Source organism: Chionomys nivalis, chromosome 23 (assembly GCF_950005125.1).
Source record: "Chionomys nivalis chromosome 23, mChiNiv1.1, whole genome shotgun sequence".
NCBI classification, from domain to species: domain Eukaryota; kingdom Metazoa; phylum Chordata; class Mammalia; order Rodentia; family Cricetidae; genus Chionomys; species Chionomys nivalis.
In genome coordinates, this window is record NC_080108.1 from 37,170,213 (window position 1) to 37,189,575 (window position 19,363).

The 19,363-nt window shown below is 41.2% G+C and overlaps 1 protein-coding gene across 1 annotated transcript in view; it reads left to right on the forward strand.

Moving 5' to 3' along the window:
- Slc17a6 (solute carrier family 17 member 6) overlaps positions 1 to 19,363 on the forward strand; it is a 42,307-nt gene that overhangs the window by 15,004 nt on the left and 7,940 nt on the right. Inside the window, exons 4-8 of the mRNA XM_057756160.1 lie at positions 7,139 to 7,253; positions 8,295 to 8,382; positions 9,479 to 9,565; positions 12,919 to 13,061; positions 17,532 to 17,681. Of these exons, the coding sequence (XP_057612143.1) occupies positions 7,139 to 7,253; positions 8,295 to 8,382; positions 9,479 to 9,565; positions 12,919 to 13,061; positions 17,532 to 17,681 (583 nt within the window). The remainder of the gene's footprint in view (positions 1 to 7,138; positions 7,254 to 8,294; positions 8,383 to 9,478; positions 9,566 to 12,918; positions 13,062 to 17,531; positions 17,682 to 19,363) is intronic.

Below are 19,363 nucleotides of genomic sequence, written 5' to 3' on the forward strand. Positions count from 1 at the left end.
AGCACATACCCTGGCTCCATTCTCCAAGACACAAATGTGGTAAGTGATGGAGATAAAAAGAATTTCTGGAGTAGGCCTTATAAAAATGTATTGTTAACAACTTTAGGGACATCTGTCAAAGAAGACTAATTGGAAATCAAAGTAGTTGTGTGTGTGTGTGTGTGTGTGTGTGTGTGTTTGAGAGAGAGAGAGAGAGAGAGAGAGAGAGAGAGAGAGAGAGAGAGAGAGAGAGAGAGGAGGAGGAGGATTGACGAATAAAGGAATTAAGGTAGGTAGAGGGTTACAGAGTGTTATTCACATCCTAATATCATTATTTGTTTCCTTATGTGTTTGAGGGATGATGGGGCATCGATTAAAAGACTAATGGATCTCAATCAATCCAGTGTTGCTTAATGGGAGATAGTATTCCTAGTACATTTGTTTTGCGCACTTTATGCTTCTAGAATTTCAATATGACATGAAACCACTGGGCATTGTGCAGTCATTGAAATAGCATTACCATCTAATTGGGGCAGAGTTGTTATGGGAGGAACAGGGTGAGGAGTGATGGCTCTCTGAACTGTACTGTCCTCTTCCATAGCACGTTCATTTAATCTTCACACTACTCCCTTGGCTGGAGCTTCAGTGTATACATTTACAGGTGCAAAAAGCGAGACCTCCAAATGTCAATGATGACCACTCACCCAAGGCCATCCTCTGTAGGAAGCCAGTTGGTATTTGAATTCTCTCACTGTAACTACTGAATTTATGTTCCTTTAAAAAAAAGATTTACTTACTTTTATTTGTGTACATGCATACCTATACGGGCTAGAAATGGTGTAAGATGCCCCGAAACCAGAGTTACAGTGCTTGCAAGCACCGACATGGATGCTAGATACTGACCACTGACCTCGGGTCCGCTGGAAGAACAGCAAGTACTTTTCACTACTGAGTTGTATCTCCAGCTCCACTTTTAGCTGGCACAATGTCTGCCTGTCTAAATACCTCAAGCAAAACATGCTTGGTATTTAGCCATTCTGACTAGCAGCGTAGGCAAAATCAGGCTGAAGAATTTGGCTCTTGATCCTCTTTTACTTTGTGTTAATTTTTGCATCTTGAAGACAGTTTGGTTGCTAAAGTGCTTGCATGCGTCAGGGCCTGTGTTTGATCCCTGGAACACAGGTAAAAACGCTAGGTGTAACAGTAGGCTCTTGTAATCCCAGCATTGGGGAGCTAGAGATGGTGGATTCCTGGAGCCTGCTCATTGGCCCAGTGGCCTAGCATACATGATGAGTTCTAGGCTATTTCTGTCTTCCAAAACATGGATGACTCCTGCAGAAAGACACCCAAGGTTGTTCTCTGGCCTTTGTATGCACAGGCCTTCACAGACACACAAACATGACATCTTTCATTCCAGCATGTGCTTCTGGTTTTCCTTGTTTCTGCCCTCTGTGAAAAAAGAAAGGCCCTACTATAGACCTTCCTCTGTATGGGCCCCCCCTTTTGTGATGACTGGGGTTACCTAATACTTTTAAACCTGTGAAGCTCAGAGCAGAACCAGCAAGATCACTGGGATTCTGAGACATGCAATTCTCAGGTCCACACATTCCCACTGAGTCTGAAACTGAGCCTCAGAATTTATTTTAGCAAGTCCTTCACCTATCATTACGTTTGCCCGAGTGGAGACTCCACAGTGCTAAACTCTTCTTGGTTTGTAGCTTCTTTTCCCAGTCAGCTCTACACCTGCAATTTCTTTATTGAAATCTAGACTTTCTTTACAAAATGTCAACTGTATTTATAATGATCTGTTCTGACTGATGGTGATCTCAAGATGTTCTTAGAACCCAGTCAGGGACAGTTGTGTGTGTGTGTGTGTGTGTGTGTGTGTGTGTGGTGGGGTGGGGGAGTACACTAGACTCCAATCCTCATTCCCCACTGCTGATACCACCCATCTCTCAATAAGACTGTTGTTTTTCAAAGGTTTTGCTAACTCCTCTGCTTCTGGCACTGTTTAGCATGCCGCTGCTGCTCTTAGGCTACTGTTGAGTTTAGTGATAGGATGCTTGAATTCTACAACCGACCCAGCAAGCGCAAACCAGCATTCTCAGCTTTCTGTGTCTATGACCTGAGGAGCTGTTGAGGCTTTTCCTGTGCTGGTTGTACTATTTGTGCGGGAAGGCTAGTGGTAGTAGTTTCCTTTCTTTCTTTCTTTCTTTCTTTCTTTCTTTCTTTCTTTCTTTCTTTCTTTCTTTCTTTCTTCCTTCCTTCCTTCCTTCCTTCCTTCCTTTCTTTCCTCCTTCCTTCATTCCCTTCTTCTTCTTCTTCTTCTTCTTCTTCTTCTTCTTCTTCTTCTTCTTCTTCTTCTTCTTCCTTCTTCTTCTTCTTCTTCTTCTTCTTCTTCTTCTTCTTCTTCTTCTTCTTCTTCTTCTTCTTCTTCCTTCTTCTTCTTCTTCTTCTTCTTCTTCTTCTTCTTCTTCTTCTTCTTCTTCTTCTTCTTCTTCTTCTTCTCCTCCTTCTTCTTCTTCTTCAAAAAATTCTGTTTATCTGTGGGGGAGTGTGCCATGTGCACATGTGAAAATCAGAGCACGGCTTGGGAAAGTTAGTTCCCTCCTCCCACCACGTGAGTCTCAAGAGTCAGAGACAGGTCATCAGTCTTGGCAGCAAGGGCCTTTACCCTCTGGTCCATCTCTCTGGTCCCAGGAGTAGCTTTTTTAATGTCATTGTCAGTGGGTTAAAATGAGAATCTAAAGAGGGCTGGAGAGATGGCTCAGAGGTTAAGAGCATTGCCTGCTCTTCCAGAGGTCCTGAGTTCAATTCCCAGCAACCACGTGGTGGCTCACAAGCATCTGTAATGAGGTCTGGTGTCCTCTTCTGGCCTGCAGGCATACATGCAGAAAGAATATCGTATACATAATAAATAAATATTTAAAAAATGAGAATCTAGAGCCGATTCACACATTATAGCTGACTGGCTCATACTGGTGGATACATTCTTGTGTGCCAGGCACCTGACTGTCATCCAGAGCAACCTTAGGAGCTATGTCTACCCACTGGCTCCACACTCGCCTTCTATAAACTGATACTCCTTAAATGCTTAGGATGCACTCAACTGTGTCTGTTGTGTATAATCACAAATCTGTACCACTGAGCCTGGTTGGCATCCCTGTTTTGAAGACACTGAATGAATGACAGAACCACGTACAAGCTGCTTTAGGTTCATCTCTTGGTGACAATGACAAAGGTGACCTTTGAACCCAGGCCCTGTAGGTCTGGGTTGAAGCCAACCATCTTAACCATGACAAGGTGCTAATATTCTCATTGTAATTACAACACGGTTCCTTATTGTTTATTAAACAGTGATTGTTGAGTATGTATTAATTTTGTAAACACATGGTTATTGCTTTGAGTCTCCATGCGCGTATCCAAGGTGCTTTGATGCTATCCAGCTTCCTTCTACCCTCTGTCTTCTGTTGTTCTGCGGTTCTTCCTCCTCACAGTTTCTTCCTTGCTATGCTATCAACTCTTCCATACATTTTATTTTTATTTTGTCTTAGTTCTTTGAGAATTTTGTACAGTGCACTTCAATCATATTTGTCTCCTTCCCCTAATTTCTTCCCAGATGCATCTTCTCTTCCACACTTAAAGATACACCAAAAGAGAGCCAGCTTTGTGTTCTCTTTTCTCCCCAACCCACCAAGTCCAACTTTTGCTGCTCATATAACCGCAGGTATACAGCCTTCCCCTGGTGTTGCAAGTAGAGGGCTGCTTGTTCATCCAGGACACCTAGCTAGCTTAGCCCTGAAATAACCACACAGAAACTGTATTAATTAAATCACTGCCTGGCCCATTAGCTCTAAGTTCTTATTGGCTAAACTCTTACATCTTAGGTTAGCCCATTTCTATTAATCTGTTTTTCGCCATGAGGCAGTGGCTTACTGGGGAAAATTCCCAGCGTCTGTCTCCAGCAGATCAATGGCATCTCTCCAACTCCACCCTTCTTTCTCCCAGCATTCAGTTCTGTCTTCCCTGCCTACCTGAGCTTTGCCCTATCAACAGGCCCAACGCAGTTTCTTTATTAACCAATGAAAGCAACATGACAGAAGGACCTTTTATACCACTCAAGAGTGTAGTCAATCAAGCAAGGGCTACGTCTTTAAAGAACAATCATACATAATTTACTATGTATTGTGCATGTGCTATGCCTTAGCAGATGCTGTCTGAGAACTGCATGATTTGGCATTATCATCCTACAAACAGACAACACACCTACACGAATAAAAAATGGCTTCAGCACTAGGCAACATGATCAAATAGTAGATAGTCCATCTTTGACTAAAATACCACTATAGGACACATGGCTAGACCAGAAAACAGGGCATTGTTGAAGATGGCCGAACATGTGGGACAGTGTATTAGAGACCCAAGAGAAACAGATCAGATGATGACTGAAGAGGATTGAAAACAATGGATAGGACAGGAGGCTTATATGTATGATTGTTCATAATATAACCACTTCTAATTCATAGCACTTGTGGTCCATTCTTTCCTTTTGTAATTTCTGCCTTTGTTGTATTCACGTCCAAGACATGGACAGAAGGCTTTCCTTTAAAAGCTTAGCTTCCTGGTCACCCTCAGTAGAGTATGCTTTCCCTTGTATTTCTGTTACACTTTGGCAATTACTGCTTCCAGGTTCCTTGTTTTTCCTTCTCCGGGTGCACTCTGAGCCTTCCTCAAGCTTCTTGACTCTCAGTAATAACCTTATCAAAAGAGCCAGGGCCTAGGTTCACATCACAGTCTCATTACTTGCTGTTTCCTTTGCCAGTTTTTCTGAGGCATTTTCCTTATTTGAGAAATGAGAGGAGGAAAAGAAAGTCTAACTCAGGCAGTTTGTTCTTCAGAAGATTAGCTGAAATCAGAGTTAGAGGCAGTATAGCAAGTGCTCTGAGAATCTTCCTCCCCTATCTGAGTACAATACACGCCTCTATATGCAGCCAAGCAAGGGTTTGAAGCAGTGTACACAGGTGCACCGGGAGTGGAAAAGCTTCATCAGTCCTGGCAGAGTGACAAGAGGAAGCACAAAGGCTTTCCACACAGGGTAAGACTCCTGCTGCTTCAACATGCAATTACTTTGATACTCAGTTGCATAGCAATTGTCTAAAATTAAATAAGATCCTAATCTCATTTACCTTCAAAAAGTTTGATACACTTAACTTCTAATAAGTTAGAATAAAGTTAGTGTCGTTCCAGAAACAATGATAATGTTTAGAATGACGGTTGGGGGATATTCCTAACTTAGAAGCATTCAGAGATTGTGTGTGGTTATAGAAGTAGAAACACTCTGGGATATAGACTCTGTAGTAAAGGACACCTACAAGGAATGATGTGGGTGAATTAATACCTGTGTCAATGTGACCTTTAGTGGTTGTGGAGTTGTAGCCTATGAGGTCTTAGCATGATTTAAATTTAGCTCTGATTGTGGTTGGCATTCAACAAATAGTTTATAACTAATTCCACTTTGGGGCTGATTTTGTCCGCTATGTGATTTCTGAGAGTTGCTGCAGACATTGTCTGTTGGCATTGGGAGGGAGAATGCCATTGGTATCTACTGGGTCAAGTTCAAGGATGGAATTAAACATCAGTTCATGCATAAGCCAACATGCTACAATTGAGGATTATCCCTCCAGAATGTCAGTAGTCCTGAACTCGAGATTCCAAACTAATGAGAGGTATAAGAATTCACCTTTTTCCTACTAATTTATGGACAGTACCATTTTAAAACTCTTCACAGCAGAGAGAAGGTCATGGCAGGAAGTTATGCTCATAGAAAACAAATTCAATCCAAATTATCCCAAAATAGCTACAAGAAGACAAATGTGTTGAACAAACCAGATAAAATTGTTTACTGCCACCCACCCCAAAGTTTAGCATAATGTATCATCTTTGACTCCAAATGGAACATGCCATGACTGAGGCAAGAGGGGGCAGAGTGTTTGCATGATGTGGGTTAACCTATCTCCAGTGAGGAGGAAAGGAAGGCAGATGTGGTTACAGATCTTAAGAAAATTATCAAGCATAGGTTCAAATTTGTCCCTCTGAATGGAGTTGACAGTGGCAAGGCTGGGGCAGACTGGGGAGCCACTGGCAATGGCTCCAGGATTTATCGTGACTTGTACTGGCTTTTGGACCTTCCCCAAAGCAATGTGCCTAATGGTCTCTGAGGAGTGAATGGGGGTGGGATGGGGGCGGGGTAAGTGAAAGGAAAGGGAGGAGGGAAGGGAGTAGAAACTTGAATTGGTATGTACAATTAAAAAAAAAAAAGATTGTTTTCTTTAAAAAAGAAAAAAAGAAAAGAAAAAAGTAAAATTATCTGCCTTGATGTTTGACTTTAACTGAATACATCTCTGAATATTGAATACATCTCTGGAAAAATTGTAGCATCAATGAGGCAACCAAACCAGACTGAACCGAAAGATTCAAGTGTGACTTGGTGACACCGGGTAAGAGCCTTGGGAAGAGTGTGCTTCTCAAACTTCTCTGCAAGGGGTCAGTTCTGGCATTCTCACTGATGTGTTTTACCTCTTAGTGAGAAAAGTACAGAATCTTTATAAGTGATTAAGTTAAACGAGAATTTTAGTTGCAAAAAGAAAAAACCCTTTAACCATTTTATTTCCATTTTTTTCTTTTTTAAATTGATTTTTATTTAGCTCTACATTTTTCTCTGCTCCCTTTTGTTTAGTTATTGTGGATATATGATTCTGTGGGTGTACTTCAGACAAAATCTGTTCACTTCTGTATCCCACAATGAAGAAAAAGAGGAAGAAAAAAAGAAAATTGACATTGGTACATTAAGTAAGATAAGCATCTGCTGTGAGATCCAACCTTGTGATGTCTGGAGCATTAAACTAGGATTGCTTTTGGCCCTTTCTTGTGTTTGTTTGTTTGCTTGTTTGTTTACACATCAAATAATGTGTAACTTTAAGGTAATTTAAGGATCCATCTATGACAGCTAAGCAATCTACATAAGAATTATTTTCTTCTTTTAGGAGACGATCTACTTTAAAACTGGTTGTAGTTTTTCTTAACCACTTGAGTTGACCCAAGGAGTCTTGGGCTGTCCAAGTCTTACTGAGTCCCATATCTTCCCATCTCTGTCTTCCAGGGTCTTTGGGGCTGCAATACTGCTCACCTCGACCCTCAATATGTTGATTCCGTCAGCAGCCAGAGTCCATTATGGATGTGTCATCTTTGTTAGGATATTGCAAGGGCTTGTGGAGGTAGGAACTACAGGTGGCATCATTTCACTTTTGTCTCCGTGGATAAAGAGATGCTAACTGAAATGCACAATGTTAAAATAAAAAGTGAGGCATGGGAATGTAAGGGGATCAATCTATTTGGGGTTCATGTCCAAGGCTCCATGCATGCATGCTGAACAGGCAAGTGCCCCCCTACCAATGAACCATATCCCTAGGACTTGAAAGCATTTTTTGAAAAATTAATTTTTAAATTATGTTTTGATTATGTGTAGGTGTGCATGTCTGCATGTGAGCATGTACACATGAGGGCAGGTACCAGAGGAGGCCAGAGGCATTGGATCCTCTGGAGCTGGAGTCAGAGACTGTTATGGATAGAAGCTTGGGTTCAACTTAACTGCCAAGTCATCCCTCCAGTCACCTTGAGAATTTTATCCTGTGCCCATTTTCCTTTTATACACTGATGTGTTTGTTTAGCATATTCTTAGTCATGTAACTATACAATCAGTTCTTGATAAAGTATCCTGAAGACTTTGAAGGAATGTCTTTAAAAAACCCAAGTTTGACCTAGAAACTGCCCCTTCTCTACATGGAATATGATAGAAGTAGATAATTATAAAAACATCAAGAGGATCATTCTCCCAAAATGGAAAAATAAAATATGATAGAATCAAAATTATAGAAAGGGCCAGTTATTATTAACGTCAATTTCTAGATAGCTGAACTCCGATTTAGGGTCCTTGTATTTGGGGACCACTCAATGTAGTGCCTCACAAAAGGTGTCCAAATTTCACAGTGTTTAGAATTGCAGGCAAACCGATTGGGGGAGCGTCTTCTCTTCTGCTTTAATAATAAGAAAATTAGGATGAGAGAAAAGCCTGATAGATGAGGGCATCGGAAGAGGTTGTGTGCAGTCATGGTCTGGGCAAAAATGTCTCAGACGGAATTTCATGGGTTCAGTAAGAGCCTGTTGGTACCATTTGATTAGAATCAGGCTCTGGGGAGGGGGTATAATTTCCAAGTGCCCCTGCATCCTAAGCAGACATATTTGTTTTCCCACCACAGGGTGTCACCTATCCAGCCTGTCACGGGATATGGAGCAAGTGGGCCCCTCCTTTGGAAAGGAGTAGATTGGCTACCACCTCCTTTTGTGGTGAGCATTGCATACTTGTGGTGGGTTAACAGGGAATAGATAATGAGTCAACGTTTGATAAAGTATATGGGTTTTGACAACTATTTTAATTCTGTAACTCTCAGTGGCATCTTTAAATCAGCTTTTCACTGTGCTTTGTATTATTTTAGAAGTTGGAGCATTTTCAAATACAGGAATTAGTAGTTTTAGTCCTATTTGTTTACTTTTTTCTTTTGAGATAGCTATATAGAACTGACTGGCCTGAAACTCCCTGTGTAGACCAGGCTGGTTTTGAACTCACAGAGATATGCCTGCCTCTGCCTCCTGAGTGCTGCGAAGGAAGGCCTGGCCATCTTAAAAGATTTTTTTTTTGAGTACCAGATAGTTAGGCAAGAAAATTTTCATTTCTAAACCAAGAGATAATAAAGCTCATTTTAAAATTCAGAGCTACTATAAATAACCCACCAATAATAAACTATCAGCAATGTTATTACCTATAAATGCTGAATTTGTACACATTAAGGCATGGACTTTAAAATATTCTAGCTTTTGTCTCTATCTGAGATACTATTTTCACAATCATTCTTGATAAGTTTTGAAATAAAAGTAGAAAACACTATGCAAAGATAAAACTGCATGGTTATGTACAAGACAATACATGTCTTTCTAAGAAGATTTATTAATATTTTTCTGATGTGGGACTATTTGTCTGCATGTATGTAAGTGCACCTAGTGTCTAGTGCCCTCAGAGGTCAGAAAAAAATACCACATCCCCTGATACTGGAGGTATGGATGGTGGTCAGTCACTGTGTGGGTTCTGGGAACAGAGCACAGGTCCTCTGCAAGAACAATGAGTGCTTTTAACCACCTCTCCATTACACACCCAGCTACAGCTCTTTAAATTTGCTATGCCCTAGCTACCCAGGTGTGATTCGAGGTGTGGTCCTGTGGTTTTGTGTAAGGATGCATAGGGTAAATATGTATTTGGTGGAGTAGAGTGTATGTGTGTGTGCGTGCAAGGATGAAGCTGTTGTATGTGTTTGTGTGAGCCAATCCTGGCACATGCAAGGAGAAAACTTGTTTTGCTCTCCCTTACTTTCCTTCTCTTCCCCTCTAGGTTCCTATGCTGGAGCAGTCATTGCGATGCCCTTAGCGGGCATCCTCGTGCAGTACACTGGATGGTCTTCGGTATTTTATGTGTATGGTATGTTACATGTGTTTACAACAGAGTTATGTGTAGGCTAAGATGAACTTGATGACTTACAATGTATTTATATATTGATTTTCTCATTTTAAATACTCTTTATGTTCTGAAGAGAGAAAAGAAAGCTTTTACCTGTTACTTTCCCACCATTGCTGTCTCTTGTGTTAACTAAGAATCCGATATGATATTAAGTAATGTGCTTCTGAATGTGAGGGGAAAAAGAGGCTCCTGCTCAGAAACCGCTGAGGGTTAAGGTGTAGTGCCTTTCATTTGTATTTTAATAAACAAAGCTTGCCTGAAGATCAGGGGGTAAAACAACCACACTGGTCAGCTTTACAGACCAGGCAGTGGTGACACACACCTTTAATCCCAATAGCTACACTAGTTGCCATAGAAACTGGGTGGTACATGCTTTTAGTCCCAGTGGTACATGCCTTTAATCCCAGCCCTAAAGGGGAATATAAGACAGGAGGAGACAGCTCACACTCTCAGTCTCATTCTAAGATTGCTGGAGGCAGAATCGCCATTTTTTGGACTGAGGTTGAGGTAAGAACCAATGGCTGCTTTGCGTTTCTTACCTGTGGGTTGAACCCCAACTTCTGTCTCTGAGTTTTTATTAACCGTGCTGCTATTGTTTCTTGGCCACTTTCCTGATTCTGCCTCCTCAGAGTGAGTGAGTATGTGCGGCAGGAAGATGGAAGTCCTGTTAATTCATCAATCAGTTTTGATACAGTGTCAATAACAGCCATTCACGGAAGGAGAAATTAAATCCATTGAGTTCCCACACTGAAATTAAGATGAAATCCTACTGAAGATGTACTAGTAAGAAGCTGAAGGCTTTCCAGATTGCCCTGGAGGTTCTCGTTCCAAGGTGTCTAATACCGTCTTTGGGTGTGGGCACAAGGATCTGAAAGACTAAACACATGGTGCTGTAGAGCAGTGTCTGGCTGCCTCTGAGTTTGGCCACAACCACTTGTTCTTATTCTATGTTGAAATAGGCTCAAAATGGCAAATGCATCTTCTTAGAGAATGTTGACAAACAGTGCTTTATCATGAGGGGTTGGCCTTTGGGTAATGAAGATGTGGTTAATTGATAGATTTTTGGATCTGTGAATGCTCTGTAGTGTAAACCATTTATATGTTTGCCTCTCTCTCTCTCTCTCTCTCTCTCTCTCTCTCTCTCTCTCTCTCTCTCTCGTAAGTGTGCACACGCATGTGTGTGCATATGTGTATCATATGTATGCCAAGGCATGTGTATGAAGGACAGAAAACTATTTGTTGGAGTCAGTTCTCTCCTTCCACCATGTGAATTCTGGGACTGGAACTCAGCTGTGTTAGAAAAGTTGTCATCATTTGCTGGGCCATCTCACTGGGCCCCTAGACAGAACTTTTCCATTAGGTTTCCACAAGGGTCTGTGACTCAACACAGTTTGTACTTCGTATGGCTACTTGCTACCCTGATTTGGCTTAGTTTATGACTTACTTGAAGATATTTTGGGACTCTAAAGTCATAGACACATCTCAAATATTAGTTGTTCCTTAATATTGAAAGGAAGTTTTCTAAAGAGAGAAAGAAAGGGCTTGGGGTTGAGTGAGTGGGAAGGTGGGGAAGATATGGGAGGATTCAGGTGAGTGGAAACTATGATGAGAAAATGGAAGGAAAAATTATTTTCAACAAAAATATGATGCAAAAAAGAAATGAGAATTCAAGTATGCCATTGTGTCTCCTTAAATCTCATTTAATATTTACCATTGATTATGAATCAAAGGATAAGCATTAGATATTTGAAAAATCATACAAAGCATGCTAGCTTGCTGTCTGTGACAGAAACTGGATCTTGAATAAAACATTCTGTTTTTGTTTTAAAAATTAATGTGGTAAAACTTGGAGAGTAGAGTAAATGGAAGAAGTTAATAGCTTCACAAACCCCAAGTGGCTCAGGACACAGGACGTGAATCTGGTTCTGGTTCGTGGTAATGATGAAGAGAGTAACACCCAGGATGTGTTTGATAAGTTCAACTAGTGAGCATAACGCGCAGTTCCAGGCATACTAGACTGGAACATCAGGAGGAACTCAATGCATGAGCGTCAAGGTATGGAATGTTCAGTTAGTAGGTGCTCAGTGTGTGACACCCACTGCCCTTTGAGGTGTAAACAGCATCTCCTTTTTTGTGGGAGTGCCAAAACTGGGCCTTGTAGTACACCCTGAAATCCCAGCACTTAGGACACTGGGGCAAGAGGATTCTGACTTAGAGGTCAGACTACAGCATAAAGCAGGATGACCCTGATTCACAAAACTAAAACCTTTTTCATTTTGTAGTAGATGTCTGGAGTGGTCTGTTCTTCAAGGATTTGTGCAATCAACGAATGACACAGTTAAGATTTTAGACTAGGAAAATCCTGCAGTAGCAACTGCATCTTTTAGAGATTCACACAACATCTGTCCTCAAATCACATTTGTTTCCATGTTCGGTGATTAAAGGGAAGAGAGTACACCAGGAGCTACTGACAGCATTAAGGAAAATGTCTTAGAGACTAAGCAGAGAAGCAAGAAGTATTAGTGAGCTCAGGAGCCTTCAGATTGGCACCCAAGGGACAAGAGGAAGAGGCTGAAAGAAAAATGCATGGCCAGTAGTGGGGAAAGCAGGATAAATCACTTGGAATTCCTCCTCCTGTTAATGCTTACAGATTTGTAGTGTACAGCAAGAATGCACATTCATGGTGAGGGTGATAAATTAAGAAGAAAATTGGAAGGGAGAGAAAACAGTTTATGACACAGGAATGTAACCTACCAGTCCAAGAAAAAAAGTCAATGAAGTCTGAACTAGAATATTCAGTGTATGGGCACATCATGTGAAGGGCTTCTGTATTAGTCGTGGAGGTCCATAATTATCTAATGTGGTCATTTAGGCTGGCAAACTCTTCTGTATTTTTCTGAGTAAATAAGAAAAGGATTCACCTCTCACTCTATGGGGATCCTCCAAAATGAGTAACTTGGTCTTGTTCCTTACTCTTCCACTGTCTGGCATTGTGTCTAGCCTGGGACAGCTCGGGAACAGAGTATGAGATGTGTGACTAAGCTCCCAACTTCTAACCTGTAGTAGCTGCTTGTGAGTGTTTTGGATATCAGTACTACCTAACTAGAGACAAAGATACGAACCATGGTGTCAGCCTCTGAGAAACCTGATGTCCAGAGACAGAGGACAGGAAGCAGTAGCTAAAGTCAGTGCCCACACCAAACCAAACGATCCTCATGGAGATTACTGTGTCTCTTCAACCTTTAACTGTTAGCTCTGTTTCTGAGACTGTCTTTGATCCCCTCCTTGTTAATCCTTGGTTTGCTTGTTTGCAGGAAGCTTTGGCATGGTCTGGTACATGTTCTGGCTTCTGGTGTCTTATGAGAGTCCTGCAAAGCATCCTACCATTACAGACGAAGAACGTAGGTACATAGAAGAGAGCATTGGAGAGAGCGCGAATCTGTTAGGCGCAATGGAAGTAAGCATTTCATTATGGTGCCTACACCTAATTTTGCTGTTCACCTCACCTTCCTGGCTTAACTGTGCTACAGTTCATTTTTAAGTAAAAGCTTGGCACCAATCTCTCTCTCTCTCTCTCTCTCTCTCTCTCTCTCTCTCTCTCTCTCTCTCTCTCTCTCTCTCTTCCTCCCTCCCCCCCTCTCCTTACTCCCATCCCTTCTCACTGATCTTCTTCCGATATGATTGCTATCTTCATTTTTTTTTCCAACGAAAAGCAGATGGGTTAGAGAGGTAGTTCTCTACCTGTGGGCTGTGAGCCCTCTGACAAACCTCTATCTCTCAAAAAATATTTACATTACAGTTTGTGATCATAGCAAAATTACTGTAATGATGTAGCAATGAAAATAGTTCTATGGTTGTGGGTCACCAAAACATGGGACCTGTAATAAGGGTCACAGCATTATGAAGGTTGAAAACCAGTGGGTTAGAGGAACAGGATAGTCTGACTTTCCGCTTCCTCTACCCCACTGCCTTTTTTTCCTTTTTTTAAATTGATTTTTATTGAGCTCTACATTTTTCTCTGCTCCCTCCCTGACTCTCCCCTCCCCCTTCAGCTCTCCCCCAAGGTCCCCATGCTCCCAATTTACATAGGAGATCTTGTCTTTTTCTACTTTCTACTTCCCATGTAGATTAGATCTATGTAAGTCTCTCTTAGTCTCCTCATTGTTGTCTAAGTTCTCTGGAATTGTGGTTTGTAGGCTGGTTTTCTTTGCTTTATGTTATCTCTCTTCTTACTAGGTTTCACATGTTCCTGTTACTTCCAAAAAATTTTAAAATAAGATCAAATGGAACTAGAGCTTGTTTTTTTTTAGAATACATTTTTTGACATTTTTTATTATTTTATAAAAGGAAAAAAACCTATCATTTTCATTTTACATACCAATCCCAGTTCCCACTCCCGCTCCTCCTCCCATCTCCTCCACCTACCCCTCACCCTGCCCCCATCCACTCCTCAGAGAGTGTAAGGCATATTGCTTTGGGTAAGGTTCAAGGCCCTCCTTACTATAAATAAGCTGAGCAAGATATCCCTCCAAAGAGAATAGGTTCCAAAAAAGCCAGTACAAGCAGTAGGGATAAATCCTGCAGTCGCTGCTAACGGTCCCTCAGTCTGCCCCAGTCATACAACTGTTACATATATTCGGAGGGACTAGTTTGGTCATATGTTTTTTCCTTTCTTTCCAGCTGGAGTTGGTGAGCACCCATTAACTCCGGTAGACTGTTTCAGTGGGTGTACCGATCATGGTCTTGACCTCTTTGCTCATATTCTCACTCCTCCCACTCTTCATTTGGACTTTGGGAGCTCAGTCCAGTGTTACGATGCAGGTCTCTGCTTCTGTTTCCACCAGTCATTGGATGAAAGTTCTATGGTGATAATTACGATATTCATCAGTCTGACTTCAGGACAAGGCCAGTTGGGGCCCCTGCTCCTCTATTGCTTAAGGTCTTAGCTGGGGTCATCCTTGTGGATTCCTGGGAATTTCTCTAGTGCCAGGTTTCTTGCTAGTCACATAATGGCTCCCTCAATCAAAAATAGCTCTTTCCTTGCTCTCATCTGTCCTTAACCCATCTCAACTATCCAGTTCCCTCAAGTTCTCCTCATCCCTTCCCTCCTTCCTCATCTTTCCCTTCTGTCTTCCCTACTCCCCCAACCCTCACCTCATGCTTCCAATTTTGTCAAGAGATTTTGTCTAGTTCCCCTTTCCAGGTGGATCTATGTGTGTTTTTCTTTGGGTTCACCTTGTTACTTAGCTTCTCTAGGATCATGAACTATAGGCTCAATATCCTTTGCTTTACAGATACTATCCACTTATGAGTGAATACCTACCATCTTTCTGGGTCTGGGTTACCTCACTCAAGATTTTTTTTTCTAGTGGGGTTAGAACTTGTATTTCAAGTGTTTTTTTTTTCTTTCTTTTTTTTTTTTTTTTTTTTTTGTTATTGGACCAAAGTCTTCATATGACAGAGCAGGTGGCACGGTCACAGTTGTTCTGTTTGAACATTGCTAACACAGCCAACAATGGCTCTCTGACATCAGCAGCTGTACTGCCCCAGAAATCTGTGATCAGAGAGTTCCCACAGAGAGCACTCAAAATGCCCCAGAGAGATAACTAAAAAGGGAAGAGAGAATACCCAGAGTACCAGGGACAGCAGACCAGGGTGCTTCTTAAAGGAGCCCAGAGCAATGAATGCTCAGGTGAACAGGAGAATGCTATGTATATTGGACCAGCAGCAAGGGGATAAGAAACCAGGGAGTGTAGGAAAGTTTAAGAAACATGTCTCAGGGATGTGGTTCATTTCTTTCAGAGTTTGGGAGCAATAGACTAGCCCAAGAATGTTCACAGCTTGCGTATAAATTATAGCCTGATTAAAAAGCATGCAGTATGGGCCACACATGAGGGCTATGTTCCTCAGGACCCAGAAGGCTCCAGACAGGTCCATCCACAGTTGACATCTTTTCCTGTTTGTTTGTTTTTCTCTGGTCAGTTTCAAGCTTTTGTCCCACGAATGTGCCATATTCTCTTCCATAGAGATCTATCAGATTTAACACAACCAGCAGTGACTCACTGACACTGCCCAAATCAGGGTCTCGGGGGTCACATTCAGATTTCCACCTAACCCCTGTAAGAATCACCCTACCTGCATAGTCTCTTATAGTCACTTGATCTGGGCGTGGATCCAATGAAAGATCACAGGTTCCAGTCAACTGTCTGACTTAAATCTTTTATGTTGTTCTCTAAGGGATAGTTTTGAAGGTGATATAGATACAGAACAACGTGAGGATCATATTCGGGCAAGTTGCTGTCACCACATTCACAAGGCTGCTGAATAAACAGCACATTGTCAGAATGCCATACATCTGCCTGTAGTTCCCGGTGATTTTTAGGCAAAAAGTAAGAGAGTTGGGGGCTGGAGAGATGACTCAGTGGTTAAGAAAGAACAGTGACTGTTTGTTCTTCCAGAGGACTAGAATTCAATTCCCAGCACCCATAGGGCAGCTCACAGCCATCTGTAATTCCAGTTCCAAGGAATCTGATGCCCTTCTCTGGTTTCTGTGGGCACTGGGCACACATGTGGTCCATAGACAGACATTGAGGCAAAATATGTATATATACAAGATAAAATAAATATATCTTTACCAAATTAAGACTTTTCTCTTCATGTTGGGGAAATGCTTTACCATTTGAGGAATACAGTTTCAGGGAAGATAATCCTGCTATGAGCAAAGACATACTCTGCCAGTAAGAATAAACATTGCTGATCTTATCCATTCCACACACGGAGGAATCCTAATGCACATATTACTGTCTTTGGCCATTTTTATTTATCTGTAAAGTATTTTCATCATTTGTGACATATAGGATTAAAACAAAAATACCTATCTCTTGCACTTACCTATCATTCTCTCACAAAACAAGCATTTACCAAAAGCTGCCTTGCTTACTGTGGGTTACTGGTACCTCTCCCTCTCCCCCTCCCCCTCCCCCCCTCCTCTCTCTCTCTCTCTCTCTCTCTCTCTCTCTCTCTCTCTCTCTCTCTCTCTCGTATCACATACATTCCTGATCACCACAACATGAGTTCTTGCTATTCTATGTTTTAAGTGATTTTTGAATATCTGAGCACAGACAGTTTAATACTAACAATTATGGAGTTCGACACTCAGGAGTAATTACTAAATTTGTTGAGAAAATTTGCTTCCTCTGTTGATCATATTATCATGACAAGGACACAATTAACAGTGAATGAGGTTATTTTGGGAGATCATTTCTTTGGCAGCTATAGCTTTGATCTTCAAGAGAAAGTATTTGTGATAATGATAAATAGTTTGAAGTCTAAAATATTAAGTGTATGAGGTTTAGTTTTTAAAGGTATTATAACCACAGCAAATCATCTCTGGGTATTTTGTTTTTATTTTGAAGAGACTCAAATGTCATAATTAGCTGGCCATGATGTCCTGGGCTGTACCTGGTGAATCTCAACACCACAGAACTATTTCTGGAACTTATACCCCAGTGTCATAAAATGTATCACTTCCCACTAACTATCAAGGGAATTCACAGATAGATGATGGTTGAGGCGACAGAGAGGGTGGGCAATAACGTGTTCTTTTATTTTCTTTCTTGTCCAAGTACATTCAACTTTCAAGATTTTAGATTTCATAAAGCCACTGACTTGGCAATATTTTGCTTGGGGGGAAACCGCTTTAAAAATCTTATTTAACTAGAACCCACAGTTTTTTAATTTAATTAAAAATCTTGCATACTTTAAAAACCAGACTGTTTAACCCGAGGAATAGACTGGAGCTGTTTTCTCTTTTAATGATTATTCATATGCCTACGTCAACTGAAAAAGCTGCCATTGCCATCTCATCCCATACTCTTGTTCCAGCCCATGCTCCTGAGCTAGAGTAACACTCTCTTTGGACTTCCAGAAATTCAAGACCCCGTGGAGGAAGTTTTTTACGTCCATGCCCGTCTATGCGATAATCGTTGCAAACTTCTGTAGAAGTTGGACCTTTTACTTACTGCTCATCAGTCAGCCAGCTTATTTTGAGGAAGTTTTTGGATTCGAAATCAGCAAAGTATGTACAAGTTCAGTTTATTAAAATACTAGATAATATCTATATTTAAGTGAATGTTTTTTTTTCTTTAGCCAAAATTTTGTCTTCAAACTTTCATGATTTATTTCCCGAAAAGTGTGTGTGTGTGTGTGTCTCCCTTAGTCTATACTGTTCCCTGATAGAAATATCTCTTTATTTCTGGGGTTCCAGGCAAAAAGAGTCTCATCTCTGCCTTCCTGTAGCTTACATCTCAGTGATTCTGAGCAACAATGCAGCCCGTTTCCTATACATAAATAATACAACTTTCAGTCCAAGGCAAGCAAACTGCTTACAAAAAAGACAACCCATTCTAATGGAACTGTGCTTCAGTTACTATCAACCTTTCCTTCTGTGTTCTCAGAGACCTGTCCAGTTGAAAGAAACACTTAGCAAATCAAAAAGCTGAAAACATCCTTATACTTTGTTCATATGGCTTAGTCTAGCAAGCATTTGCTGAGTCTTTTATAGGATACGTTGTTTTATTCACAAATGCAGCACTACTCTTTCTTCCCTGAATATTTGCAGTTTTGTACATATAGACAAAAAAAATCTTGTGTTGCCAGTTCACACACACAGGGTGTGTAAGACAATTTGTTTATAGGTACAGAAATAAAAGTATTTCCAGATTTTCTATAAGGGAGAACTCAACTTTAAAAACTCCTTTTGTGTAGGGATAGGAAATTCTAGAAGTTTCTTTCCTACTCACGAATAACCTCATCTGGTAGAACAGGCGGATAGCTATCATCATTCCTGTTTGACTTGACAAAACAGAACTGAGGGTAATTATTGAAATTGCCGAAAGGCATACTAACTAGTTACACACTTAAGGCATGGATACTCATTTCTGTTTCAAACCCCTGTACAGTGTCATACATCAGGGGACCTGTACATCTAGCCACACACTTAGCAGGTCAATGTTGAGAGCCAGCTCTGAGCTCTGTGTGCAGCTCTCTGCTGAGTTCTGAATCCATTTATCTTTGCTGGCAGTGATCGTGCCATTTCCCCTTGTGTTGTTACATAAGTCCAGCTGGGCTCGGGCTGTTCATATTGTGTCTCTACTTGAAAGGCTATCTGAGAGCTGGGCTAGAGAAAGCCTAAGCCTGGCAGTGGCTGGCCTAAGAGCTCTTCTGAAGCGGCCGTTTCTAAGGAAACAGCTCCCCTCTCCCTGAGAAGAATGGCTGCTGTAGACCAGCCTCTTCTCCCTGGAGCTGATCAAACATCGCAGGGCAGCCTTGGGACCTCGGAGAGTGTCACACCTTTCAACAAAGACTGCTGGAGGTGTGAGTCCATTTTCACAATCTAGGGCAAATGTGGCACTCGGAGACTATTAATAAAGCCAGGACTCGTGGGGGTGGGGAGAGATGCCAACTGACGGTAATAACATGATCTTCCTGTCTCCAATTAGCTGAAAACACCTGAATCAAATCAGGGGCAGTGTGCACAAACTAAATGAACTTACATATGGATAGATTAATTAGCTTGTTATTTTTAAGCTAAAGCTGCAGTTACATTCTCCATGCTGTGTGAACTGAAGATTTTTTATTAAGCTGATAAATAAATAATGTTTTAAATTCTCCAACTTACTTGAAAAAAAATTTGAAATCATGGTGGACGTAGGAAATCTAGGTGTGTCCAGGTGATTGTGGCTTTGAACCCAAGCTTTA